This window comes from Galeopterus variegatus, unplaced genomic scaffold, assembly GCF_000696425.1.
Source record: "Galeopterus variegatus unplaced genomic scaffold, G_variegatus-3.0.2 Scaffold1497, whole genome shotgun sequence".
NCBI classification, from domain to species: domain Eukaryota; kingdom Metazoa; phylum Chordata; class Mammalia; order Dermoptera; family Cynocephalidae; genus Galeopterus; species Galeopterus variegatus.
The window spans coordinates 240,841-267,548 of NW_007727608.1; the positions used below are offsets into that span (position 1 = coordinate 240,841).

Sequence of the window (26,708 nt, forward strand, 5' to 3'; positions counted from 1 at the left end):
CGGCCCCCGCCCCGGGTGTCTGCCGGGGTCAGCGCCGTGGCCGCGCCCCGACGTGAGCCCGAACTCGTTCTTTCGATACGAAGGAGAGCGGAAGGGAGGACGGAAACACGGTGAGGAGCCCGCGCCGGGGCAAGGCTGGGCGGGCGGTCCCGGGGCTGCAGCCTGGAAATACCTCCCTGGAGCTCTAGCGCGTCTTCACCGGATATTCCCAGTGCAAAGAAAGTCTGAATTAGGAGCCGCCTGGGCCACCCTCCGCGCGCTCCCCGGCGACAGCGGCGACCCTCCCGGGGTCTGGACGCTCCGGCGTCTACGCTCGCGCGGCTTCACGGCCTTTGGTGGATCCTGCCCACGTATTCTCCCCGCGTTTGTCCGCTGTAGGTTTGTTCTTCTGGCATTTTCTCGTACGCGCTGACTGTCAGAGCATTCTGTGCTTTTAACCTTTTAACTTTTATTGAGTGTGTTTACTACACAGAGGCTCCGCATTTTTGTGTTAATATCCAGGATTCCCTTCATCCAGGCTGGGCATGAAGGCTCATATTTAACACGCTGTCGTCCCAGCCTGGCCTGGAGAGGGTCGTTCCCCCTTTTTAAAAGGTGTTCTTCGGTGTTTTGGTGTGTTCTCCAGACCTTCTCTCCTCTGTCCTCACGGTGACAGAGGCGCCGTGATCGGAGTGTCCCCTCTGAGGAGGTTGGGGACAGTGTCTCCTCTGCACTTTTCATTCTTCTGTAGTCGTGTGACCAAGAAAGCAGGTGCTCAGGGATGTCTCAGGGATGTTTTGAAAACTTTTTTTTAATGAAAGTGGAGTACGCGGGTGAGGTTGCAAGGAGCCCATACGCATAAGTCAAGTGATGGAGCCAAATACAAGAAGCGGAGAATTTTGAAGCCAAGCTCTTCACTCGGAAACAAGCCAGACCACACGTGGGCTCATTAGCCTCACTCCCAACTGCTGTTTGACTTCACTTTACTATTTTTTTTACCAGGTCGTGGGAAGCTGCTGTTTAAAGATGGAAGTTACTACGAAGGCGAGTTTGTGTAAGCCAGACCACACGTGGGCTCATTAGCCTCACTCCCAACTGCTGTTTGACTTCACTTTACTATTTCTTTTACCAGGTCGTGGGAAGCTGCTGTTTAAAGATGGAAGTTACTACGAAGGCGAGTTTGTGGATGGAGAGATCACAGGAGAAGGCTGCCGGCACTGGGCCTGGTCAGGTTAGCTCTGGAGATGGGTGCCATGTCATCTCCTTTTTCATAAACCATCCCAGGCCTCCGTTGGTCCTTCGCTTCTGGACACAGAAGGCTCTGTGTGTAAACAAGGGGTCCCTGGTTCCCCTAATGTGTCTCACAACAGCAGCATGCCAGGCTGGCCTTATGCCCATGAGGCCCCTGGTCGAGGTTCTATGCTCAGCTATCCAAGCAACTCTGGCTTCCCGTAAACTCTGTGATGGGATAAAGATGTATCAATCCGAAATTATATTGTTTCCTTTTTTATTTAAAGTTATTTCAGCTACATTGTGTCTTCAGATGAGAAAACTGCTCCACGCCAGTTGTGCTGGGGTGTCTGCAGGAACCTCAGACTCTCACAGGCAGACGGGTGGTGGGTTCTCAGGCTCAGCTTTCAGTTGGTTTTTAAAGAGCCCGGGGAGAAGGCTCACCCCGCAGACTGCCACCCTGGGAGACCTTTGTCCTCATTAACCAGACCAAAGAGATGCTGCCATTCACTCTGAAGTGGTACCTGCAGCCACCACTGGTCATCACGCTGGGGATGCAGGAAACAGCTCTGACACTGAGCCACCTCTTTTCCCACTTCTTCTGATCTGCACCCAGGAAACACCTACTCAGGACAGTTCGTTCTGGGAGAGCCTCAAGGACATGGAGTCATGAAGTACAAAGCTGGTGGATATTACGAAGGGGCAGTCTCCCATGGCATGAAGGAAGGTCTGACACCCCTGGGGACTTGTCGGTGCTGACCGCCGGGCAGGGGGCTCTGGGGGAAGCATAGAATCTGATTCCGCTCAGGTTTGAGAACGACTGCGGTAGCTGGGAAGGAAGGTGGGGGTGGGGGGTCGCGCCCTCTCCCCCACTAGGCCTTGTCCAGAGCAGACAGCACCTCGGGCACTGCGCGTGCTGCTGTGTCCTGTGGTGCTTGGGTATCCACGCTGCATAAGAGAACACGCAGCTGAGTGCGTCAACGGCCTCCCTTTTTTTGGTTCCTTATTTGATCCTGGGGTCAGCCATTTGGCCTGGCTCTGCTGGGTGGGCTGTGATCTCATAGGGGTCACTTACATGGCTGCAGCCACAGCAGCTCTGACAGGCCCGGCAGTCTCAGGACCTCCACAGGGGGAGAAGCTGCAGGGCCTTGAGAGGCCACAGCTCGGTCACTTCCCCATGTTCTGTGGCCAGCACAAGTCAGGAGGCGAGATTCGGGGGGAGTGGACTCCTCCGTTCAGCAGGACAGGAGCCGGCACGTGGCCCTGCCCCAGCCCGGAGGCAGCAGAGCCACAGCGGCTGTAAGAACACCACACCGGGAACAGGTTGAGCCAGTTATAACACCTGCACCTGTAGATGCGACTTCCTTTCTTCTTCCAGTCTGCTTAGCATTAAGAAGTAGAAGTGTCCTTGAATTTCTGAATTGTCCAAAATCTGAATACAACACAATTTAATGAAGCCATGTTGTCCATTTTTTCTCTGGCCTTTTAGTTGAACATAGTTTGAGTGGGTAATTCAGGCCAAGCATCTCTTTTCTCGCTAGGAAGCAGGAGCAAGGGAGGTTCTTGAAAACCTAAAAGCAAACATGCCATTAGACATTAATTGCACAGCAGTGTTATCCCAACCAGACAGCAGAGCATTTTCGTTCTTGAATGCTGGGGCTGAGGAGCTCCCTTCAATAGCGTCTCCCCCCATCCCCAGCCTTTGAGATCTGGATCCAGGGGCCACATTCACAGACCCCACGGGCTACCCTGGCAGTGGCCCCAGCACTGTCCCTAATCACACATGCCATTCCCATCCCGGGCAGCATGGGACAGTCCCAGGGCCTCTGTGTAGCCCAGCCTAGAAGGACAGTCTGGCTCCGAGAGGGGCTGCTGAGCCCCAGCCTCTTCCTGAATGCACCCCCTTGCCAGCACCCTCTCCTCCATGGAGGGGCAGATGGAGGGGTTGTGGGTGAAGTTCTTTCTGGCAGGCGGGAGGGGCTGGGAGTGGGTCCATCCCTGGCTGGAGGCACAGGACAAAGTCCGTCTCTTTGGGTTCCTTTGCCAGGACACGGGGTCCTGGTGGACCAGGAGGGACAAGTGTACCAGGGTTCATTCCACAACAACAAAAGGCATGGCTGGGGGCAGATGCTCTTCAAGTGAGTATGCACCTTGGAGGCGGTGGCCACCAGCAGGGGGGACTGGGAGTGTGGGTGGGACTGACTGTAGAAACCCCCCCAGTTCCAGCCTCTGCTGGGATACCCCCCTCCAGTGCCCAATCATGTAAGAACATTCTGTATTTTTGGTGTTTTTCTGTAATTTCTCCCTTATTTATTGAAATTGATTGTGTATTTAGTAGAAAAAACATCAACCCCCTTTCCCCCACCAAAAAACCTGTGGGAGAGTCAGGCTGGTAAGACAGTGGAGTGCAGGGGCTGGTCCAGGCTTGAACAAGGATGACAGGACGCCTCCAGCCAGCAGAGCCCCTCCCCTGCAGGCCCGTGTCCGACGTCTTCGCCTGTGCTCTGATTGTCGAGGGGATTCTCACAGGCGACGTCTGCCACAGGGACATGCACATGCTCTGTTTCTTCTCCTTTATCGTTTCCCATTTTGAGTAGCAGGAGCTGAGCACGTCCTGAGCAGGGCCAGCATTCACCAGAAAGCAGGTCCTGCCATGAAGGGTGGGGGCAGGCGGGCAGACACGTCCCCACTGCCACCAGAACCGGCCGCCTGTCACCAGCCCCTGGCAACGCAGGAGCTCTTGGGGCCATCTGTTCAGGGCCTATTTTTGCCTCGGTCCCGGTGGTGCGTGCTGAGCCCGGCTGGCGGTCCACAGCAGTCACAGAAGCCAGTCTGAGTCACTGTTGCCACCTGCTTTTGCGGGCTAAGGCGGCCTCTGCACTCATGTCCCTAGGAACAGTGACAAGTACGAAGGTGACTGGATTCGGGACCAGCGTCAGGGACACGGGATACTGCGCTGTGCTGACGGCTCTACATACGAGGTATCCAGAAAGGCACTCGCACTGCTGTCTCCACAGAGGGGGTCTGCGGCCGGGCTGGGGGCTGCAGGCACTTGAGTGAGCCTCGCCCTGCCAGCGTCCTCACAGTGGCAGACGCGGGGGCAGCCTCTCCACCTACCGCCCTCCACTTCCCTTGACAGCCTGTGGGGGAGACACGTTTCCCTCTACCCTTCACGGTTCTCGGTGGGGTGGAACCGAAAGCCAGGTTCACAGAGGAAGCAAGCAGCCGTGAGCAGCGTGTGCTGCGCGTGTGCTGCGCGTGTGCCGCGCATGTGCCTCGCGTGCGCCTCGCGTGTGCATGGGCAACGCCTGGCGAAATGAGCACACCTCAGAAGGGCTCTGAGTTCTAAGCAGCCGTGAGCAGCGTGTGCTGCGCGTGTGCCGCGCATGTGCCTCGCATGCGCCTCGCGTGTGCCTCGCGTGTGCATGGGCAACGCCTGGCGAAATGAGCACACCTCAGAAGGGCTCTGAGTTCGGGCCTCACGTACCTTTTTCAGCCGAACCAGTCAAAGAAGGGAGTTGGGAGCCGATAATGGAAGGTGCCCAGGCAAAGCAGGTGAACTGGTACAGTGTGACACGGCTTTCAGTCTGTGCCGCCTCTGTTGACAGGTCGCCAGTGATTTAGAGCCCGCACTCTCTTCCCGGGCCAGAGAGGAGACGCCCTCACAAACGAGTTTCTTTATAGACATATGTTTCTCTTACAAAAGGGATGTTTCTGTTTTCAGAGCTTCTCACCCTCTCTTCCCGGGCCAGAGAGGAGACGCCCTCACAAATGAGTTTCTTTATAGACATATGTTTCTCTTACAAAAGGGATGTTTCTGTTTTCAGAGCTTCTCCTGTGTCTGCAGTTTTTCTCAAGTAACCTGCTGGAAGTAATCCTTAGGCCAAAGAGGCCTCTGAGGGGTGGCATATTGTGGTCTCCTGCAGACCCGTGAGGAAGAAACTGTGACTCTTCCCGTCTTACTGATGAGAAAACTGAGGCTCAAAGAGGGTAACTCAGTTCCCGGGACGCAGCTGATGCCTGGCCCCACTGCCTTTGCATCCAGCTCTTCTGATTCCTGGAACCACCCAATGACCATGACCCTGTCGCATTGTGGAAATGAGATTCACCTCTTGGAGGATATGGGTCTTGCTCTGTGAAGCATTTCAATGAGGAATGCCCTAGGGTCAGGGTGGCCCCTTGATAAGTGGGGAGCAGGTGACAGTACCCCCTTCTCCCCTCATGAGCAAGGCTGCGGCCCTCATTCACCTGGTCTCTGCAACAGGTGCCCCCTCTCCTGGGGCTTTAACAGTGGATGTCAGGCTCTTAGAAGGTAGGCAGAGGACATTTAGGCATATAGGAAGACTTTTTCAGGCCCTCAAAATCCCTCATTTTTTTTTTTTACTGGACACTGACCTGTGTGCCCAGAGCCAACAGCCAAACAGAGCACAAATTAGTGTCCCAGGCAGTTCCTGTCATCCTGTGAGGACACAGCTGGATGTTCAGAGCACTGGGCCAGAGGCTGGTGGGTTAGCTCGGTTGGGTAGAACACAGCCCTGTGACACAAAGGTCACAGGTTCAGATCCCCATACCAGCCAGCCGCCAAAAAGTAAATAAAATAGAAATAAAGTTAATAGAGCACCAGACCCGTTGGGTTGGCAGGGAAGGCCTCTCAGAAATGTAGCTGTCTGAGCTGAGGCCTGAGTGATGAGGAGGAGTGGCCACTTGGGGACCAAAGGGCACTCCAAGCAGCGGGCAGAGCGCGGGCAGAGGCTCAGAGCATGGCGTGAAGGGGGTGGAGAGAAGTCGAGGCCAGGGATCCAGGCAGGGCCAGCTCGTGGGCCCTTGGGGTCACAGAGCAGTTGTTTGGGAGGCAATGAGGGGCTGGCCTCTTGTCTGAAAGGTCCCTCTGGCTCTTATGTGGAGCGGAGGGGGGTGCTGCTGTCTTTCAGAAGAAGGCTGCGGAGGCCTGCAGGAGGGTGCAAAGAGCAAACCCAGGATGTTTGAAGGTAGAGTTGCCAGACTTATCGGCAGATTGGATGTCAAGGCTGAAGCAAGACAAGAATCGAGACACCGCCTGGATTTTTGGCCTGAGTGTCGGATGGACAGTGGGACATGCTCCAGATGCAGTCAGGAGACATACACCACACCAGTGACTTCAACGGGGAAAATTTAATGGAAAGAATTCTTAACTAGGAAAAGGTGGCTAATGACTGAAAGGGATAAAAGAAGAAATACGGGAACAGCGAATGCGAGGGTTGTCCCAGAGGCAGCCCCTCAAAGATGGGCCTGGGGCGGGGGGCGGGAGTGTCCTTGTGCCTGACTACAGGGCCGAGCTTGCCAGTGAGAGGTGGGAGGCCGGCCACCCATGTGTGCAGTGGCCTCGCAACGCATCGGGCCATCCCCTGTGCTGTTGTGAAGGTGTGGGTGCTGCCCTGTGTGACCACCGCAGCTAGCGCGGGGGCTCACCTCGGCATCCTGCAGCACCAGCAGGAGGAAACGCCAGGGTTAGGCCTTCCAACACTCAGCTCAAGTCACAGCCAGGGGGTCAGAGGAGTGCCATGGGAACCCTGACGCACCTTCGTTCCTTGTGGCCTCAGGGCTGACGCTGCTGAGAGAGGAGAGAGGCAACGTCTAACCATGTGGGTTGCAGAATTACCCGTCAGTTCAGGGCACATCCTTGCCAGGATCCTCATGTGAAAATTAAAGCAACGGCCGCAGAGAACAGACCTCTGGAACGAGGAAGAGCTCAGCCCTCCTGAGGCCCAGGCCTCCGCAGAGGGCGTGGCTGCAGCCGCTGGGTGCGGGGAAGCACCCCAGGGCGCACATGGCAGGAGCTCTTCTGCAAGAAGCTAACTACCCCGGTGCAGGAGGAACTCGCAGGCCCTGGGGTGGCCTTCCAACCAGGATGTGACAGAGTAGCACTTGGCCCCAGGTGTTCTGGCCTCAGCATGGGACCCCCAGTCCACACACCAATCCTTACCTTCCTTGAGATTCAGAGGAGACTCATTCAGTGTGGGAGTGTCAGCCCAGCTGTGGCAAAGGGTTCCATGCCCACCACCGGCCTGGGCAGGGCTTGGGGAGACAAGTTCCACAAAATGACAAAAGTCTTTGTCCTCCCCCTATCCCCCATCCCTGCACAGCCCTGTCCCCAGACGCTATTCAGTCCCACAGGTCCCCTGGCCGCCACCAGATCTTCTCTGTGTGTGATCTTCTCTTTCCTGGTGGTCTGAGCACTGTTGGGCCCCCTGCGGTACCCCCACTTCTGAAGCCTGAACATCGTGGCCCTGCCCAGAGGGGCAGGACCAGGGAATGCATCACCTTCCGCCTCCCAGCTGACACAATGCAGTGCCCATGGCGTCTCCACCAGGGGGCAGCCCAGCCCTGCTGACGGCTCCCGTGCCTGGCCCTGGGGCCCCGTGGAAGAGGCGTCTTCTCCCCAGAGCTAGAGATGGTTAGCTCCCACCCAACAATTTGGGGGCAGGGGTTTGAATAGGAAATGCCTGGGACTGCAGATCCTAACGACATGCTGTCACCACCGAGCGCCTTCCCGGGGAAGCAGCCTCCCAGTGCAACTCCCTGGCTTCCCGGCCCAAGGACAGGAGGTCTGATCTACTTGGGGTTGCCTTCTCATTGGGACAGTCTTTCCTCCTGGTGCTGAAGCCTTGAATTTCACAGCAAGTTTTGCAGAGAATTTATTCAAAGGTCTTTGCTCCATCCCTATGTCACCACATCTCCTGCTGCTTGGCAACCCCACTCTTCTGAGGGACTCAGGCTCAACGCTGTGCTTGACCCCAGCTCGAGCCCATCTGGGGCCCATCTGTGCACCATTTCTCAAGGCTGTGTCTGCACACCCACGGCAGGCCATGGCCCTGAGTGCTGTCTGAACACGTGGCCCTGGAGCTGGAGCCCGGCGCGCACCTGGGGCAGGGTGTCCTGGGCACAGTGTCACAGGTGGGTGGTGTCCTGGGTGGGTGGTGTCCCAGGTGGGCAGCACCTGGGCCTCTGTGCTGGGTTTGGCCTCGGACCTGGGCACTCTAGGCCACGTCGACAAGTGAAGGTGTGGACTGAAGCAGCTGCTCACATCTGCAGCCACAGGCTGGAGTGACCAGAGGACCCACGTCTGCAGCCATAGGCTGGAGTGACCAGAGGACAGCACAGTCACTGAATTGCACGCTCCCTGCAGCGATCGTCTGAAGCCAGCTGTGGTGTGACAGGCTGGAGTGACCAGAGGACCCACGTCTACACAGCACAGTCACTGAATTGCACGCTCCCTGCAGCGATCGTCTGAAGCCAGCTGTGGTGTGATCAAACAAAAGCATGTCTCCTTCCTAGACCAGTGTGGACAGAGAATGGAGAAGGGCTCCTGAAGCCAAGAGGACAGCCCGGGCCTCTCGGGCTGCGTCGGGACCAGGACTGGGCCCATGGGACGACCTCAGACGTAGCGCTCACCTGCGACGCCAGACCACACTTCAGAGGCAACAAGAGGTTTTTTGCTGGTGCCAGAAAGACAATTACCAAGTCTGTCACCTTGCTCGTCATTAATGAGGAGAGGCAGAGGGTCTCAGCGCGGCTCCCACGAGCTCTGCTGACCACCATCTTCTGCTCCCAGCCTCAGCGCTGGGCTCTGTTGCGCCAACGCCTCCTTGGCCTCCAACTTCCATGTGAACCGTCACCAGCGAAGGCATCAGGCGGGAGAGGCGCCAGTGGCCAAAGAGGGCAGGTGGGCTGTGCATCTGACAGGGTTCGCGTGTGGGCACAGTCATTCCCAGTGTTGACGCCAGTCGAGTGTTTAGCCTTCTTTAAAAAAATTTTATTGTGTGAAATATACATGATATGAAAGTTGCCATTTTAACCATTTTTCAGAGCACCATCCAGTGGCGTTGAGCACATTCACACTGTTGTGAAGCCGTCACCCCCACCCACCTCCAGAATTCTTCATCTTCTCAAACTGAGTCTCTGTCCCCATTAAACACCAACCCCGCATCCCCTCCCAGCCCCTGGCACCCACCGCTCTACTTTCTCTCTATGATTTTGGCTACGGTGTAGGGAACTCATATGAGTGGAATCACAGTATCTGTCCTTTTGTATCTGGCGTATTTCACTGAGCGTATGTCCTCGAGGTTCGACCTGTGGTAGCGGGTGTCAGGATTTCCTTTTTACGGCTGAGCAGCCTTCCACTGTTCATCCCTCATCTGTCCACGGACAGTTGGGCTGCCTCTCGCTTTTAGCTATTGTGAATAATGCTGCTGTGAACTTGGGTGGGAAAATGTCTGTTTGGGTATGTACCCAGGAGTGGAATTGTTGGACCATGTGGTAATTCCACGTTTAACTTTTTAAACTGCCAGGCTGTTTTCCACAGCGGCCGCACCATTTTCCATCCCACCAGCAGTGCAAGAGGTCCCAGTTTCTCCACGTCCTCGCCAAGACTTGTTACTTTCTGCGTGTTTTCTTGTGGCCCTCCGAATGAGTGTGAGCCACCTCGAATGTCAAATACAGTAACTAGCCCACCCCGAACCTCGCAGTCGCAGTGTTCGCTCCGTGCTCGGTTTGTCACTTCTGTGGTGGTCTGGGCGCTCCGTCTTTTTGACGTTACCCTCGTTCCCTTTGGCGGGGCCACCAGCACTTACAGCCGCCCTTGTCCTGGGTGCCCCGCCCATGAAGGCTGTTCACTGCATGCTGCGTGGAGTTCCTGTGCACAGGTGGGTCTGGACTTGTGACTTCTCCCTGGTGAAGTCCCCCACGCAGCTTCCCTGTCCTCCTTCTATGCTGAGTTGGCTCCAGAAGGCTGCACTCTCCTTTCCCACCACAGACCCGCCATGTGATATTGCGAAACATCTGTTTGGTCTTCATCCCTGTTTCCTGGCATACAACGCCTAAAATCCTTAGAATCTCCAAAATGACGTCTTTCCGTATGCTAATGAGTTGACAACTGGCAGCTACTAGATAGGTTCAGGATGGGGGCTGGTCACAGGAAAGACCAAGGCAGGCTTAGAGGGTTGGGACCTCCAGGGAGGGGAGAGGGGTTGAAGGTTAAGATGATCACCAGTTGCCAGTGATTTAGTCAACCGTGCCTATGTAATGAAGCCTCCATGAAAACCCAAGAGGCCTGGGTGCAGAGAGATTCCAGACAGCCAACCAGGTGGAGGTTCCTGGAGGGTGGTGCCTCCGTGCCCCTCCCCCATACCTCACCCGTGTGTCTCTTCATCTGTATCCTTTGTCATATACTTTGTAACTAACTGGTAAATGTGTTTCCCTGAGTTCTATGAGCCAGTCCAGCAAATTAATCAAACTGGAGGAGGAGGGGAGCGTTGTGGGAACCCCGATATACCGCTGGTTGGTCAGAAGTTCCAGAGGCCTAGACTTGTGACTGGCATCTAAAGTAGGGGCAGTCTTGAGAACTGAGCCCTTAACTTGTGGGATCTGACACTATCTCCAGATAGCGTCTAAACAGATTTGAATTAAGAGGACACCCAGGTGGTGTCTGCACAGAACTGATCGCTTGCTCGGTGTGGGAGGAAACCCCACACACCCAGTCACAGAAGTCTGTGTTGACGACTGTGCTGTGGGAGCAGAGCAGACGCAGGCTTTCCCCTGTTCACACCACCAGTGTGCTTTTCATTTATTCCGAGGTAATTTTACTTTCTGACAAGACTGGAAAGTCGGGAGTCTTTCCACAGGTGTCGTTTTCGGTGTCAGCCTTTTATTGACATCAGAGTCTGCCCTGGGCCATCCCTTACCCCCACCCAGATTCTCTGGTCCAGTAGAAAAGATCCATCCTCGGGGAAAGAGACGTTCCAGGGGAAATCAGCAGTTCCCGAAGGCATGCTCGGGACTGTGCAGAGACCTCCAGGGAATGCATCCTGTGTCTGGAGGCTGGGAATTCTCTGTCCTTGCAGCCGCTGTGTCTTGCAAACCTTTCATCCTGCCTGTGGCCAGTATTCCTCAATGCAGAGCTTTAAAGGTTATTTTTTAAAAATTAGTTCTAGAAAAAAATTTCTTCTGAAAATCAATGTGTTCTAGCTTCTTCTGTCAGAAAAAAAAAACCGGTGTATCCCAAAGCCAAAAATGTTTCCCCTTCTATAGTGACTGAAACCACACGGTCAAGTTTGGTGACAAGTAGTTGAAACAGGTCCGTCGTGGGGCCTGAGAGCATCCCCCTCCCCCCCGGCAGCCTCTGAGGTTCCTTGCTGGCTTTGTCCTCAGTGTTCCTGTTTGCATTTTGCTGAATTGACCTCCCTGGGATGTGGGAGGGCCAGGTGATGCCACCACAGAGCAGCATCCTGTGGGGAATCCTCAGTGGGAGCCCGAAACCGCGCACCATGGAGAAGAGGATGGCGCGGTGGAGCAGGAGCCGGCTCACGGTGTTTGATGAAGCAGTGTGTGTTCGCACGTCAGAGCGTCTCTACCCTGTCAGCGGTGGTGTGGTCCCTGGGGCAGCAACCCGAGTGTTGGCTGCACCTCACGTGTTGGCTTTCCCAAAGGAGACCTGCTGTTTGGTGCACCTGCTTACCACACAGAGCAGGTGGCAGCCATATGGGCGTCTTCTCCTGCTGGCGATCCCCAGCCTCCCCTCTCCTTACCTGGGCGTCTGCAGGAATGCTGGCCCAGAGGGGCACAGGGGCCTTCACATCACAGGGCAGATGAAGACAGGGCTCTGCAGCCATCCAAGTCCCCATGCCCGCTGTCCTCGGGCCAGGAAGGTGGGGCTGGTGACCACAGGGGTGCATTAAACACAGAAGAACCGTGAGAAGAATTTGGGGCATTTGAGTGTATGTGCCCAGTGGTGGCCTTTAGGTAAGTCGGCTAGCTCCCTCCGCATTGACCCTCACCACCCTGGGGCAGGCGTGTGGCGTCTGGCTGCTGGAGCCACGCTGGAACCTTTAGGGCTGCACTGGTGCAGGGCCCGCTGCTCTCTCTGGGCTCAGATGCCAATGGATGTGAGAGCAGCTCCTCACAGTCACACTCTGAAATCTGAGGAACTTACGACCTGGATCAAGGAGGTCAAGGGCAGCACCCTCCAGACCCTGCTGTTAACTGTTAAGAGAGGGGAACAGCCTGTCCTCGTGGACCGAAAGGGAGGAGCAGCCATCCCACCAGCATGCCCTGGGCAGCCCATCCCTGCCAGCTGGAGTCCCCAGCTCCCTCAACAGTCGCAGGGCCCAGGCAGGAGGGTCAGGGCTGGCTCCTGATGTGTGACATGGCCAGGGGGACTGGGCGGCTGGTCCCCAGATCCCCCCGCCTAATGCACGAAGCCGTGACCTCACCTGCCTCAGATCTAAGGTTTGGCAAGAGTGAGGGAGAGTTATTTCCCCCAGGCTGTAAATACATTGAATCCAACACTGGGAAAAACAGCCTGGAGCCCCTGTCATTCACCCCCCACCCACTGGGCTCTTCCTGGCATGGTTAGCCAGACCCTGGCATCCCTAAGAGGGCCAGAGGCAGAGAAATGCCCGATGATGCCAGGGGCGGGTGGGCTTCCGACCCAGATGGAAAGTCAGCCTGTGCTGGGGACGTCGCAGCCACGGAGGCACTTCCAGTGATGCATAGAAAGAAAACCAGCACCGATAACGGAAAGCACTTCCTGCAGTGAAAAAGGAGTCAAGCACTTATTTCTTCCCGTTTACTCAGACGATTCACTCATAGGATGGCGCTAAAGGAGTCCCTGTCACCACAAGCAACTCTGTGCTTGTCAGAGTATCAACGAGGATGTTACCCGACATGCCAGGGTCCTGGTGCGCTCGGGAGCTGGAGGTGCTCAGCCTCGGCCACCATGAGTTAAGAAGACAGCCCACCGGGGCCCCGGCCATGTCATGAATGTGGTCTGCAGCCAGGGGCAAAGCAGGGCAGGGATGGGAGGGCCCAGCCATGCCCAGCCCATCCCCCACCAGCCCCAGTGCCAGTGTCACCCTCAGGACCTGAGGTGCTCCACCGTCATCCTGCGTGGCCACTTCCCTGTGTGGGAGCCCCTGTTCACCTCAATCTTTGTTTTGGGTGTGGATGTGGGCTGCTCATGGCCCTTCTTCTGCTGGCCATGTCCCCCCACACACACACGACCTCACCTGGGCACAGTTCGTGGTTGGACAGGGAGGAGAAAGGGGAGCAGTTGGCATCCACCCCGGGAGTTTGTGTAAACCGCTGTCCCTGGTCTCCAGCCTCCCTGTGACTGCGGCTCCTACACGTAGGACCCCCATGCTGGGCATCATGGCTGGGTGGTCCCTGGACACCAAGGAGCCCGAGTCCAGGTGGGAAGTGGCTTCTCCAGGGCTCCCGGCTCCCGAGTCGGGCCAGCCCTCCCCCAGCCTCCCCCTCAGGTGCTGTGCTGTGACCGCAGGGCCACCGTACAAGGGTGTCATCTGCAGGTATGGTGCAGAGCCTTCCCTGACACCCTGGGTGGAGACATTAATACGTATTTGTTCAGGTGCACGTCACCTGACAGAGATGACAGAAGGTTCACACGTTGATTTACAACATCCATTAGACAAGACTACGCTGTGGACTCGTGGCCCTGCTCTCTCATGCATATCCGCGCCGATCCAGCGCTGCATTAAAGTCATGAGTGTCCGGCCCCCCAGAACCGTCATGTGGGCTCGGATCCCAGGGGTGCAACTGAGCAGACGCCCACCCCAATAACGGTGGTGAAGACTGCGGGTGAGGACTGGCAGCGCCTCCACAGCAAGCCCTGGCCACGCATCACACGTGGATGCAGACACAGGCTGCGCAGCCCTCTCTGCAACTCTGTACATGTAAGAACCTGCATGTGTCTGAGTTCATGGACAAGCACGTGGTCACCTGTGCCCAGACCTGCCCCTGCGGCCCCACGTTCCTTCTTTCTAGTGCTTTCAGGTGGGCAGAGTGGGTGGGAAGGGTGAATAGAGAAGAGAAATCACCATTCTCATTACGGACTGTGATGTGGGTCCCAGGACCATGGGAAGTGCCTTTTGGCCACGTGCTGAGTGGAGCCTCCCAGTGGCATTGAGGAGTGTGTATCAAGAGCCCAGCAGGTGAGCTGTTGTCCCCCTGCAGAAGTATCCCAATATGAACAAGACTAGAAGCGAGGATGACGGTCCCAGGAAGGAGACAGGAAGGCCACTAGGGAGGTGCCAATGAAATGCAAAGGCTGGGGCTTCAGGGACCGAGGTGAGGTCCCATGTGCAGGCGTGGGGCACCTCCAGGCCTCCAAATGGTACAGCTCCCAGGTTGCACTGGGCAATGGTCAGTGCAGCCTGTGAGCTCTGGAGCCAATTCCAGGCCTCCAAATCCCAGAACCTGGGGCCTTGGCTCGTGGCCTGGCTCTGGGGACCTCGTGTCCATGTCTGCAGGACATGACCTGCACAGACAGGAAAGGACTGTATTGTAAGTGCAGGTGGTGTCTTGCTCAGGGCTCCCAGCGGGCATAATGAACCACAGCTCCTCTCACCAGAGGACTTTGGGCAAGGGGAGACCAGGGAGACCAGGGCAATGGCATGGTGGGTGGAACAGGACGATGTCCACCGACTGCTGGCTGCTGAGCATTCCAGGAATGCATCTGCACATGGCCTCAGGGAGGTGCAAGTTTCAGCACTGGGCTCAGATCTCAGGTTCTCTGCTGCAGGGTTGAGACTGCCCTTGTGGCCCACGAAAACCTCCCACAGGGGTGACGTGGGTGACTCTCAGGGGTAAGGGCCCCGTCTAAATCCCAAAAGGGCCTGTGCCAGGATGGCCAGCCGTGCATCTGCCCACCTGGGGCAGCCCGGCCTCTCCTGAAGTTGGGAGCTGTCGTTTCATCACTGCTGCTAAGTGCCCACACAAGTTCCCAGTTGTCTCTCATTGTCTCTGGTCTGCAGGCAGGAGCTGTGCTGGGGGCCAGCAGCTGTGAGCCGCCTGCCCTCTGCTGACGTGGCCTGGACCTGGAGCTTCCTCTCCAGACTGCCCTCTCTCAACGCAATTCATCTCCCCAAGCCTCTCGTGCACAGTGGCCGTGTGTTCCAAACTGCATGTGGAAAGCTCTTTTTTTCCCAGGCTTTGGGGTGTCCAAGCCCCTTAGGGCTGCAGCCTTCTGGGCCGTCTGCCTGGGCCCTGGTCTGTGCACAGCTGTGGCCTCCCCTGCAGGCCTGACAGCGCTCTTCCCCATCTACTTCTCCTTGGTCTATTGCCACTCTCAGGCCCCTGACCCTCACCTGCGCTTCCTTTAGTGTCCTGGGTTTCTTCCCCAAGTCCGTGGTGCGTGTCCCAGGGGTCCGCCCCATCTACTTCTCCTTGGTCTATTGCCACTCTCAGGCCCCTGACCCTCAGCTGCGCTTCCTTTAGTGTCCTGGGTTTCTTCCCCAAGTCCGTGGTGCGTGTCCCAGGGGTCCGAGGTCCTGGAGAGGCCTGGGACAGAAAGCAGCACTGTCCACTGGGAAGGACACTCCAGGAGGGCAGAGCAGGGCAGCCAGAGCCAATCGATTTCTGCAGAAGAGTGACTGGAGCCCGGTCGTGCCTCTGGTTAATTTCTCTTCTAATAGAAGTAATTCATAGTCAAATAAAATACCATTATGACCTTGAAATTTTCCAGGAAAATAAACTTCCTGCTATTTCACATTATTTTTCCACTCTTTGTTTTGTGGATGGTTAGAAAGCCAAGCTTGTTATGAGGAGGCAGAGCTGGGGTGTGGAGTGAGCAGGTCTTCCCTCCAGTGTGCAGGAGCATGTGTTCAAACTGTGTTTTTTAATGGGCCTTTTCATTTGTAAATGAACTGGGTAACAGCACAATCGTGGCAGCTAATGTAACGCTATTGCAGTACATTATTGGAGGTTCAGGCCTCCTTGTGACCCGCCACCGCACAAACGCTGCATCTCTGCATTAGGGTCTGTGCTGAAAGCGTGCCCGTCGAGACGGCGTTTCGTTTGCATTTTGTGTGTGGTGCCATTGTTCCTGTACTTCTTGGCATCGTTAAAATTCAAAGGGGAGTATATTTGCAAAGCAAACTGGTCTGCATTCTAATAAAATGTAATTTCCCACCACCAGAGGAAGGCTGTGGACCTCAGGACAATGTAACCACATTCTAGCAGCCCTTGGTCCCTGGCCCCCGCAGGAGCCTCAGGGAGCTGCGGTGCTGTGCGGGGACCTGCTGAGTCCCCGTGGCCACCCCGTCTAAGGCCGTGCTGTTCTCTCTGCAGGGACAGTGGCACGGCGATGTCTTCAGTGGACTGGGCAGCCTGGCCCACAGTTCAGGGGTCGTCTACTGCGGGCTGTGGATCAATGGCCACCCAGTGGGTAGGTGTCCCTGGCCTACCTGTGGACCTTTTGAGGTCCATTGTAGGGGTCATGTCTCTCTCAGGTGGCCCTGACCTCGGGCAGTAACATGGGAGGTGTTGGACCAGGAGCATGTCAGGGAGGGGCTGGGATGAAGCAGAATCTAAAGTCCTATGCCCTTTCAGAAAAAATGTGTCCTAATTTAATCTCAGAAGGGCTTCTGAACATGCAGAGGTCCTGAGGCAGACCTTGGATTCAAGTGTTCCTGCTGTGGACAGGGTCCCAGCCACAGGACCTCCCAACCATGGGGACATCCCAGCCGTGGGGGTCTCCCAGCGACAGGGGCCTTCCAGCCACAGGAACATCCCAGCCATGGGGACATCCCAGCCACAGAGTCCTCCCAGCCATGGGGGCCTGAACATCTGGGTAGCCTGGTCATGGCTGCACTGCCCCCCAAGTGGCCTCCATCTGGCTCCCCCAAGCTCTCTACACTGTGACATGACCACGGTGGCCTGTGGTTCAAGTTCCCTGAAATCCTTAGCCTCTTCCCAGCATTTGCTTTTAAAGCCCCTCTGCTGTGCTTTGCCATAGTTCACTGGATATGGGGGAGTTGGGGGCAGTGGGACACTGTGTAGAAATGCCATCTCCAGCTGCCCAGACCACAGCAACGCCCCACAGGTCCTAGTGGACAGGGCGGCCTTGACCACCCTTGCCAGACCCACTCCCAGCAGCCCCGCATCCAGCAGGGCACTGACTCAGATGCAGGGAGTGCGGGCCCTGAGTCCCATCGGTGGAAGACGTGCCAGAACATTCCATGTGCATACAAACCTGAGGACTGCTGTGCTGCTCACTGCACTTCAACACTCGGTGGACCTTTGTGTCTATGTCATACAATCAATCCAGTTCTGAGATAGATTGTTCTAAATTATTACAGCTGGCCTTCCCGACAGGGGTGATGATCTGTTTTAATTATTGCCCAGACACTTCTCCAAACGGTGGCTCGTATGGAGATTTGAGCCTTTCCAGGCATGTGCTTTGCTGGCAACTGTCACACCAAGCCCCTTCCTCTGTGCTGCACTGGGAAGGCCCACAGCTCTGGGGGTGTCCCTCAGGAGCCCCTCCAATCAGGCAGGAGAGGACGATGCCTGGGCTCTTGCTTCTGGTGCAAGCCGTGGCATGGCCATCCCAACCACCACCTAAAGCCGTGCTCTGCTCTCTTCCAGCGCGAGCCACGAGGATGGTGATTTTAGGTCCTGAGGTAATGGAAGTGGTGCAAGGATCTGCCTTCACGGTGAACGTTCAGCTATGGCAGGACAATGGGGAAGTTGCCATCGGTAAGCTTCTCCGGGACAACGACCTAACTTTCCCAACAGATAAACAGGCATCGGGTCTATCCTGCAGGGACGGTGCAGAAAGGGGCTGGGGTGGCCCCTGATGCACAGAGGTGACTCTGCCTAAGTCCCTGCTGCCAGAGCTTTGTGGAAGGGGCAGTGGTCAGACAAGCCCTCCAAGGGCCGGCCCGTGGCTCACTCGGGAGAGTGTGGTGCTGATAACACCAAGGCCACGGGTTTGGATCCTATATCGGGATGGCCGGTTGGCTCACTGGGTGAGCGTGGTGCTGACAACACCAAGCCAAGGGTTGAGATCCCCTTACCGGTCATCTTTAAAATAAAAAAAAGCCCTCCAGCTGGTGGGGGCAACTGTGTGTGCATGTGCATGTGCACGTGTGTGTGTGTGTGTGTGTGTGTGTGCGTGTGATCCAAGGGCGTGTGTGTGTGATGTGTGTGCGTGTGTGGAGTGCATGTGCAGGCCCTGCCTCACCTGCGGTCAGCTCGTCATGCAGAATGCGGAGGATGGTGAGACGCTGTGGGCCTGGCTGAGCAGGTCAGGGCAGGGCAGTGGCTGAGCTGGGAAAGGGGAGGGCTTCTCATTGTCCTTTTTGGGGTCATCAAGGAAGGACAGATTTACAGTTTCCCTTTTAGGTAACCTAATCCCCCTGCCACAATGCAGAAGGAGGTACCAGCTGACATCCCAAAGCCCTTCCCATCCCATGAGCTGGACTGTGCAGAGGTCCCAGTCAAGGCAGGGAGCGTGCCCAAGACACTGAGTACACAGCAGTTCACTGAGTGCACCTGCTTTAATGAGGAGCCGTGATGTGTGGCCTCTGTCACATGTATCTAGTCACAATGAGCTTACTTTAACAACGTGATCGAGGCATCATTTACATACCATAAAATTAATCTGTAGGAAGTAATTCAATGATTTTGAACAAGGGTATAGATGTGGGCAGCCAACACGCACTGCGGTTGCCTTTTGGACACTTCTGTCACCCCAGAAAGACCCCTGGCAGCTACCCGCTCGCTTTCTGTCTGTCCATTTGCCTTTTCTGGGCATTCCATGTACACGTAGGGATGCAGCGGGGGTCTTTCGCTCTCTTCTCCCACCTGCGTCCTGTTTCTGAGGCCCGTCCCTGCTGCGGCGTGTGCCGGGGAATGCTGTTCCGGTGTTGTGACAGGCCGCATCCTCTCCCCTGTTCATCAGCTGATGGGCATTTGAGAGGCTTGCACTTGGGGCTACTATGAGGAGTGCCAGTGAGCATTTGTGCAAGTGATTTTGTGAACATGTTTTCATTTCTCCTGGGTATGTACCTATGAGCGGAGTTACCGGATCATAGGATAGACTCATGTTTAAACTTTTAAAGAAACTGCCAAACTGTTTTCCGAAATGGCTGCAGCATTTTGCCGTCCACTAGCGGTGTGCGAGGCTGTTCCCCACGTGCTTCTCCGTCCTGTGGGTGGGAGCCATCGTGTGGGTGTGAAGTGGTGTCTCCTTGTGGTTTCGACTCACGTTTCCCTAATGATTAGTGATGCTGAGCAGCTTTTCGTGTGCCTACTGGTTATCTGTATATCTTCTTTGGAGAAATGTCTGTTCAAATATTTTACCCATTTTTTAAAAATTGGGTTGTTTGTCTTTTTTTTATGAGTGCTTTATGTATTCTGGATACAAGTCCTTTATCAGATATATCTTTGGAAATGTTTTCTTTCAGTCTGTAGTTTTTTTATTTTCTCAATGCTATCTTTTTTGTTTGTTTGTTTGACCGGTAAGGGGATCATAACCCATGGCTCGGTGCTGTCTGCACCACGCTCAGCCAGTGAGCGCACCGGCCATCCCCATATAGGATCCGAACCCGCGGCCTCAGCGCTACCAGCGCTGCACTCTCCCGAGTGAGCCACGGGACTGGCCCGTCAATGCTGTCTTTTGAATAGCAAAAGTTTTTAATTTTGATGAAGTCTTCTTTTATGGGTCATGGTTTTGGTACTGTATCTAAGAATTCTTTGCCTAACCCAAGTTCACAAAGATTTTCTCCTATTTTCTTCTAGAAGTTTTATAGTTTTAGCTCTTACAGTTAGAGCTGTGATCCATTTGGGGTCAATTTTTATGGATAAGATAAAGATCTAAATTCACCTTTTATGCATGTGGATGTCCAGTTCTCCCAGCACTGTTGAAAAGACTGTCCTTCCCCATCAAATTGCCTGGGCAAGTTGGTCGAAAGTCAGTTAACCATAAGGGTGAGGATTTATGTCTGGACTGTCACTTCTGGTTTTTTTTATCGTAACCCTCGGCACGGTGTTGTCAGCACCACGCTCAGCCCATGAGCACACCGGCCATCCCTGTATAGGATCCAAACCTGTGGCCTCAGCACTACCAGCGCCACACTCTCCCGAGTGAGCCACGGGGCCGGCCCTGGACTGTCACTTCTATTCCATTGATTGATGTGTCTGACCTCATATGTCTATGCCAGAACCACATTGTCTTGATTAGTGTAGCTGTTAGTACATTCTGAAATTGGAGAGTCCTCCAATTTTGTTCTTCTTCAAAATCGTTTTGGCTATTCTGGGACCTTTGCATTCCCATATACACTTTAGGACCAGCATGTCCATTTCTGTAACAGCAATAACAAAGCCTGTTGGGGTTTTGATGGGGGTTGCGCTGGATCCCTGGGGAGAACTGCCGTCTTCACGCTGTCTGCCAGTTCATGAACACAAAACCGTCACTCCGTTTATGTAGATCTTCACTTTCTCTCACCAGTGTTTCATTATTTTCGGGATACAAGTCTTGCACATATTTGTTAAGTCTATTAATAATAATTAATAATTCATTAGATATTTAATTATAATTTTTATTAAATATAATTGTCACTAATTATGGATAAGTTTATTTGTTATATTCCTTTTATACTATTGTGAATGGAATTTTCCTAACTTCATTTCAGAAACTTCTAGACTACAATCGATTTTTACATATCGATCTTATATCCTCTCACTCTGCTGAACTCCACATTTATCAGTTCTGCTAGTTCTTCTGAGGATTCCTTAGGATTCTCTATAGACAGGATCATGTTGTATGTAAATAAGCACAGTTTTACTTCTTCTTGTTCAGTCTGAATGTGTTTTCTTTCCTGCTCTCAGTCACACTGTTTCACATCACCACCAGCATGAACGGAGGCTCCAGTCGCTCCACGTCCTCGTCAGCTCTTGTTATTATCTGTCCTTCCGATGTAGCCATCTCTGGGGATGTGAAGTGGTGTCTTATTGTGGCTTTGATTTGCAAGGCTAATGATGTGGAACACCTTTTCATGTGCTCATTGGCCATTTGTGTATCTTTCTTGTAGAAACATCTATTCAGATGCTTTGGCTTTTTAAAAATTGGATTACTTAGGGCCGGCCTGGTGGCGCACTGCTACAGTGCGCTGCTTGAGAGCACGGCAGCGCTCCCGCCGAGGGTTCGGATCCCATGTACAGACCGGCCGCTCAGTGAGTGAGGTGCGGGCGCAGCACCGAGGGTTGCGATCCCATTGCCGGTCACGAAAAAAGACAAAAAGGGAAAGAAAAAAAAAATTGGATTACTTATCTTTTTATTATGACTTATTAAGAGTTATTTATATATTCTGATGACAAATCTCTTAGAAATCAGATTTGCAAATATCTTCTCACATTTTGTGGCCTGTCTTACAGTCTCTTGATGGTGTCTATTGAAACACAGGTTTTATATTTTGCTGTAGCCCAATTTGTCTGTTTTTCAATTTGCTACTTTGGGTGTCATATCTAAGAAGACTTTGCCTATCCCAGGGTCATGAGGATTTCTTTTTATGTTTTCTTTTAAGAATTTTATTTTGTTGGCTATTATGTTTAGGGCCATGATCCATTTGGAGTTCATCTTTGTGCATGGTGTGAGGTAGGGGTCTGGCTATGTTCTTTGCATGTGGATCCAGTTGTCCCCATACCATTTGTTAAAAAGACTGTTCTGGGGCCGGCCCGGTGGCGCACTGCTACAGTGCGCCGCTTGGGAGCGCGGTGGCGCTCCCACCGAGGGTTCGGATCCCACATACAGACCGGTTCCCACTCACTGGCTGAGCAAGGTGTGGGCACAGCACCGAGGGTTGTGATCCCATTGCCGGTCCCGGTCCGGTACAGGCGCGACACTGAGGGTTGCGATCCGTTGCCGGACACGAAAAAAGACAAAAAGGGAAAAAAAAGACTGTTCTTTCCCTGGTGAATTATCTTGGCTTCTATTCACTAAAATTTTGTGTAGAATTTCTGCATCTCCGTTCAGCAGGATATTGGTCTCAAACTTCTTTTCTTATAAGGTCTTTGTCTGATTTTGGTATCAAGGTAATGCTGACCTTATAGAATGAGTTGGAAAAAATTCTCCTGTTTTCAATTTTCTGGAAAATTTTGTGTTGAATTGGTATTATTTTTTCTCTTAAATGTTTCATAGAATTCAATACAAAGCTTATCTGGACCTGGAGTTTTCTTTGCAGGAAGATTTTTACTAGTAAGCCAATTTCTTTAATAGTTATAGGGCTATTTAGGTTATCTATTTCTTTTTGAGTGAGCTTTAGTATTTTGTATCTCTCAAGGAATACTTGTTCATTTTATCTAAGTTGTTTAATTTTTTGGCATAAGTTTGTTCCTAATATTCCCTTATCCTCCCGTTAATGATATCACCTCTCTTGTTCCTAATATGTATTGTTGATGTCTTCTTTCTCTTTTTCCTGACGAGTCTGGCTGGAGGTTATCAATTGCACTGAAAAACAACCAGCTTTTAGTATCATTGATTTCTAACTGTTTTTCTATTTTGTATTTTAATTTCTATTTTGCTCTTATTATTTCCCTGCTTCTGTTTACTTTAGATTTAATTTGCTCTCCTTTTTCTAATTACTTAAGGTGGAACGTACGGTTATTTATTTTATAATATTGAAGTTTATTGCTATAAATTTTCTCCTAAGTACTGCTTTAGCTGCATCCTGCAAATTTTGATATGTTGTGTTTTCATTTTCATTCAGTTCAAAATACTTTCTGATTTCCCTTTTGATTTATTTTTTGACCCATGAATTATTTAGGATTTTCCAGAAATCTTTCTGTTATTGAATTCTAACTTAATTCCATGTGGCTAGGGCCATATTTTGTATGTATTAAATTATTTAAAATTTATTCAGACTTCTTTTATGACCCAATATATGGTCTATTTTGGCAAACGTTTTGTGTGCACTTGTGAAGAATATGAATGCTGTTTTGGGTAGAATAGTCTATAAATGTCAATCAGGTCAATTTTTTGATGATTAATGCTGTTTAAGTTTACTATATCCTTGCTGATTTTTTGTCTGCTTGTTCTATCAATTATTGAGAGTGGTATATTGAAATCTCTGACTATAATTGTGGGTTTTTCTATTTCTGCTTTCATTTCTATCAATTTTGCTTCATGTATTTTGAAGCTTTGTTATTAGAGGCATTAACATTTAGGATTTTTATGTCATTTACTTAATTGACCCCTCATAATTATGAAATTACCTTCTTTATCCCTGGTAATAGTCTTTACTGTAACATCTACTTTCTGTGATAGCAATACACATATACTTGCTTTCACTTTCTTTTTTTTTTTTTTTTCCTTTTTGTCTTTTTTCGTGTCCGGCAACGGATCGCAACCCTCAGTGTCGCACCCGTACCGGACCGGGACCGGCAACGGAATCGCAACCATCGGTGTTGTGCCCGCACCTTGCTCAGTGAGCAGGAACCGGTCTGTATGTGGGATCTGAACCCTCGGCGGAGCGCCGCCGCGCTCCCAAGCAGTGCACGGTAGCAGTGCGCCACTGGGCCGGCCCTCACTTTCTTTTGACTAGTGTAACATGGTGTGTCTTTATCCACCCTTTTACTTTTAACCTATCTGTGTATATTTAAGTTGTGCTTTTTGTAGGCAACACATTGTTGGGTCTTTTATCTTCAACCTAACAATCTCTACCTTTTACCTGAAGCATTTATACCATTCACCTTGAACGTGATTATTGACATAGCAGGTTCAAACATACCATTTTACTTTTTTTCTTTTTTTTGCCCAGATGTTTTTTCCCTTTACACTCTATTTTTATCTTTTTTGGATTGATTACTTTTTGTGATTTTATCTTCTCTGTTGGCTTATTAATTATAATTCTTTGTTTTGTTATTTGAAGAGTTGACTTAAAGTGTATAATACATATGGGCTGGCCCGGTGGCGCACTGGAGAGTGCGCTGCTTGGGAGCGCGGCGGCGCTCCCGCCAAGGGTTCAGATCCCATGTGGAGACCGGTTCCTGCTCACTGGCTGAGCGTGGTGCAGGCGCAACACCGAGGGTTGCGATTCCGTTGCCGGTCCCCGGTACAGGCACGACACCGAGGGTTGTGATCCTGTTACCGGTCAGTAAAAAAAAAAAAAAGTGTATAATACATATATTTAACTTAGTTACTTTCAGGCAATACCATACTACTTCATGTATAATATAAGGACTTTGCAATAGTATACTGCTTTTCTCCACTCCCAATGTTTATATATTGTTTTCACACATTTTACATTCATATATGTAATAAACTTCATAACACATTGTTGTTATTTTTGTATAAATGACCAGTTATCTTTGAACAAGTATTTAATAAAGAGAAAAAAATATCATCTATTTACCCACATAATGACCATTTCTGGTTTTTCTCATTCCTTCCTGTAGACCCAGATTTCCATCTGGTTCACTTTCCTTCTGCCTGAAGGACTTAATCTTTAACATTTTTTGTAGTACAGATTTGCTGTTGGTAAACTCTTTTAGCTTCTGTATGTCTGGAAATATCTTGACTTTACTTTCATTTTGGTAGATATGTTTCCCAGATATACAATTCTAGTTTATCTTTCAGTACTTTAGAGATGTAGCTCCACTGTCTTCTTGTTTACATTGTTTCTGACAAGGAATCTGCTGTCATCCTTATCTTTATTTCTCCATACAAACATGTCTTTTCCCTGGCTGCTTTTAAGGTTTTCTCCTTATTACTGGTTTGAGCTATTTGATTAAGATGTGACGTGGTTTTGTTTGCTTTGTGTTTCTTGTTCAGGGTTCACTGAGCTTCTTGCATCTGTAGGTTTACAGTTTTCATCAAATTTGGAAATTTTTTTTTTTTTTTTGTCTTTTTTCGTGACTGGCAACGGATCGCAACCCTCAGTGTCGCGTGGAAATTTTTCAGCCATTGTTTCTTCCAACAATTTTTCTGTCATAGCCTCTCCTATCTGTTACCCACATATGAGGGTACTTTTAAAAGTTTGTAAAAAAGTGAAATTAGGGCCGAGCCCATGGCGCACTCAAGAGAGTGCAGTGCTGGTAGCGCAGCGACACTCCCGCCGCGGGTTCGGATCCTACATAGGAATGGCCGGTGTGCTCACTGGCTGAGCGTGGTGTGGGCGACACCACACCAAGGGTTGCGATCCCCTTACCCGTCACGAAAAAGACAAAAAAAAAAGTGAAATTAAAAGATAATGTGAACCTTTCCATGAACTTTTTGAAGACCCCTCATATTAGGCTACTTGAAGTTGTCCCATTATTCACTGATTCCTTTCCTTCCTTCTCTCTTCCTTCCTTTATTTTTTTGCCTTCCTTTTTTTTTTTTTTTATTCTTTTTTCTCTCAGTGTTTCATTTTGGGTGGTTTTTGTAGCTGTATCTTCAAGTTCACAAATCTTTTCTTCTACAATTCCAGTCTGTTGTGGATCACACCCAGTGTAGTCTTCACTTCACACACTGTAATGTTAATCTCTGTAAGTTCAACTTTGTTCTTTTTTGTATCTTCTATGCCTCTTCTTTCTTTTGAACACATGGAATTCTGTTGTAATAATAACTTTTTATTTTATTTTATTTATTTATTTTATTTTTTGTCGTTTTTGAGATCGGCCGCACCGTGCTCAGCCAGTGAGCGCTGTGAGTGCACCGGTCATCCCTATATAGGATCCGAACCCGCGACGGGAGTGTCGCTGCACTCCCAGCGCCGCACTCTCCCAAGTGCGCCATGGGCTTGGCCCAATAATAACTTTTTAAATGTTCTTTATTGCTGATTCTAATATCTGTGTCAGTTTCAATCAATTGATTTTTCTCATTATGGGCAATACTCTCCTGCATTCCTTGCATGCCTGGTAATCTTTTATTGGATGCCAGACACGGTAAATTTTACCTAGTTGGGCACTGGGTATTTTCGTATTCCTATAAATATTCTTGAGCTTTGTTCTGGGGTACAGTTGAGATGGTTGGAGACAGTATAATCCTTTCAGATCTTGCTTTTATGATTTGTTAGGTGTAGAGGAGAGCTCCATCTAAGACCAGTTATTCTCCCATTACTGATGCAAGACCCTTCTGAAAACCCTACCAAGTTTCCTGTGACTTCTTAGTCTTTTCAGCCTGGATGATGGAGAAACAACACCACTCTTAGTCCTATGTGAGCCCCAAGCCCTAATCCCTCTAACTATTTCCTCACACGTGTGTGCTGCTGACCTGTGCTCTGCTGAACACTTGTGGGGCCTCCTGCAGACCCCCAGGGTCCTCTCTCTAAGCTTCTCTCTCCTCTTTGCTAATCTGTCCTTTGAACTCCAGAACTCTGTGTGGCATATTGCCCCCAGAGTCTCAGCTCTTTTCCCTTAACTGCAAGAGTTTGCTGGGCTCTGCCTCAGTTCCCCTCTCTGCACCTAGTCTTGTACATTCTCTCAAGCCAGCACCTGGGCAATTATGGAGTCTATGCCATTAGTTTCCTGTCTTTCGGAGATCACTGCCCTTAGTTGCCTGATGTCCAGTATCTTGAAAACCATGTTTCATTATACTTTGTCTGCTTTTTTGGTAGTTTTAAATAGGAGGGTAAATCAGTCCCATTTACTCTATCTTGATTCGGAAGTCAATAAAACCACATTGAACGTTTTGTTTGTTTGGTTGGTTTTAAAGATGACCGGTAAGGGGATCTTAACCCTTGACT

At 51.6% G+C, this 26,708-nt stretch overlaps 1 protein-coding gene across 1 annotated transcript in view; it reads left to right on the forward strand.

Annotated features, from left to right (window-relative positions):
* MORN1 (MORN repeat containing 1) overlaps positions 1 to 26,708 on the forward strand; it is a 67,767-nt gene that overhangs the window by 4,870 nt on the left and 36,189 nt on the right. The window contains exons 4-10 of the mRNA XM_008577350.1: positions 33 to 110; positions 1,112 to 1,210; positions 1,826 to 1,936; positions 3,257 to 3,347; positions 4,103 to 4,190; positions 16,330 to 16,426; positions 17,629 to 17,739. Coding sequence (XP_008575572.1) covers positions 33 to 110; positions 1,112 to 1,210; positions 1,826 to 1,936; positions 3,257 to 3,347; positions 4,103 to 4,190; positions 16,330 to 16,426; positions 17,629 to 17,739 — 675 coding nt within the window. The remainder of the gene's footprint in view (positions 1 to 32; positions 111 to 1,111; positions 1,211 to 1,825; positions 1,937 to 3,256; positions 3,348 to 4,102; positions 4,191 to 16,329; positions 16,427 to 17,628; positions 17,740 to 26,708) is intronic.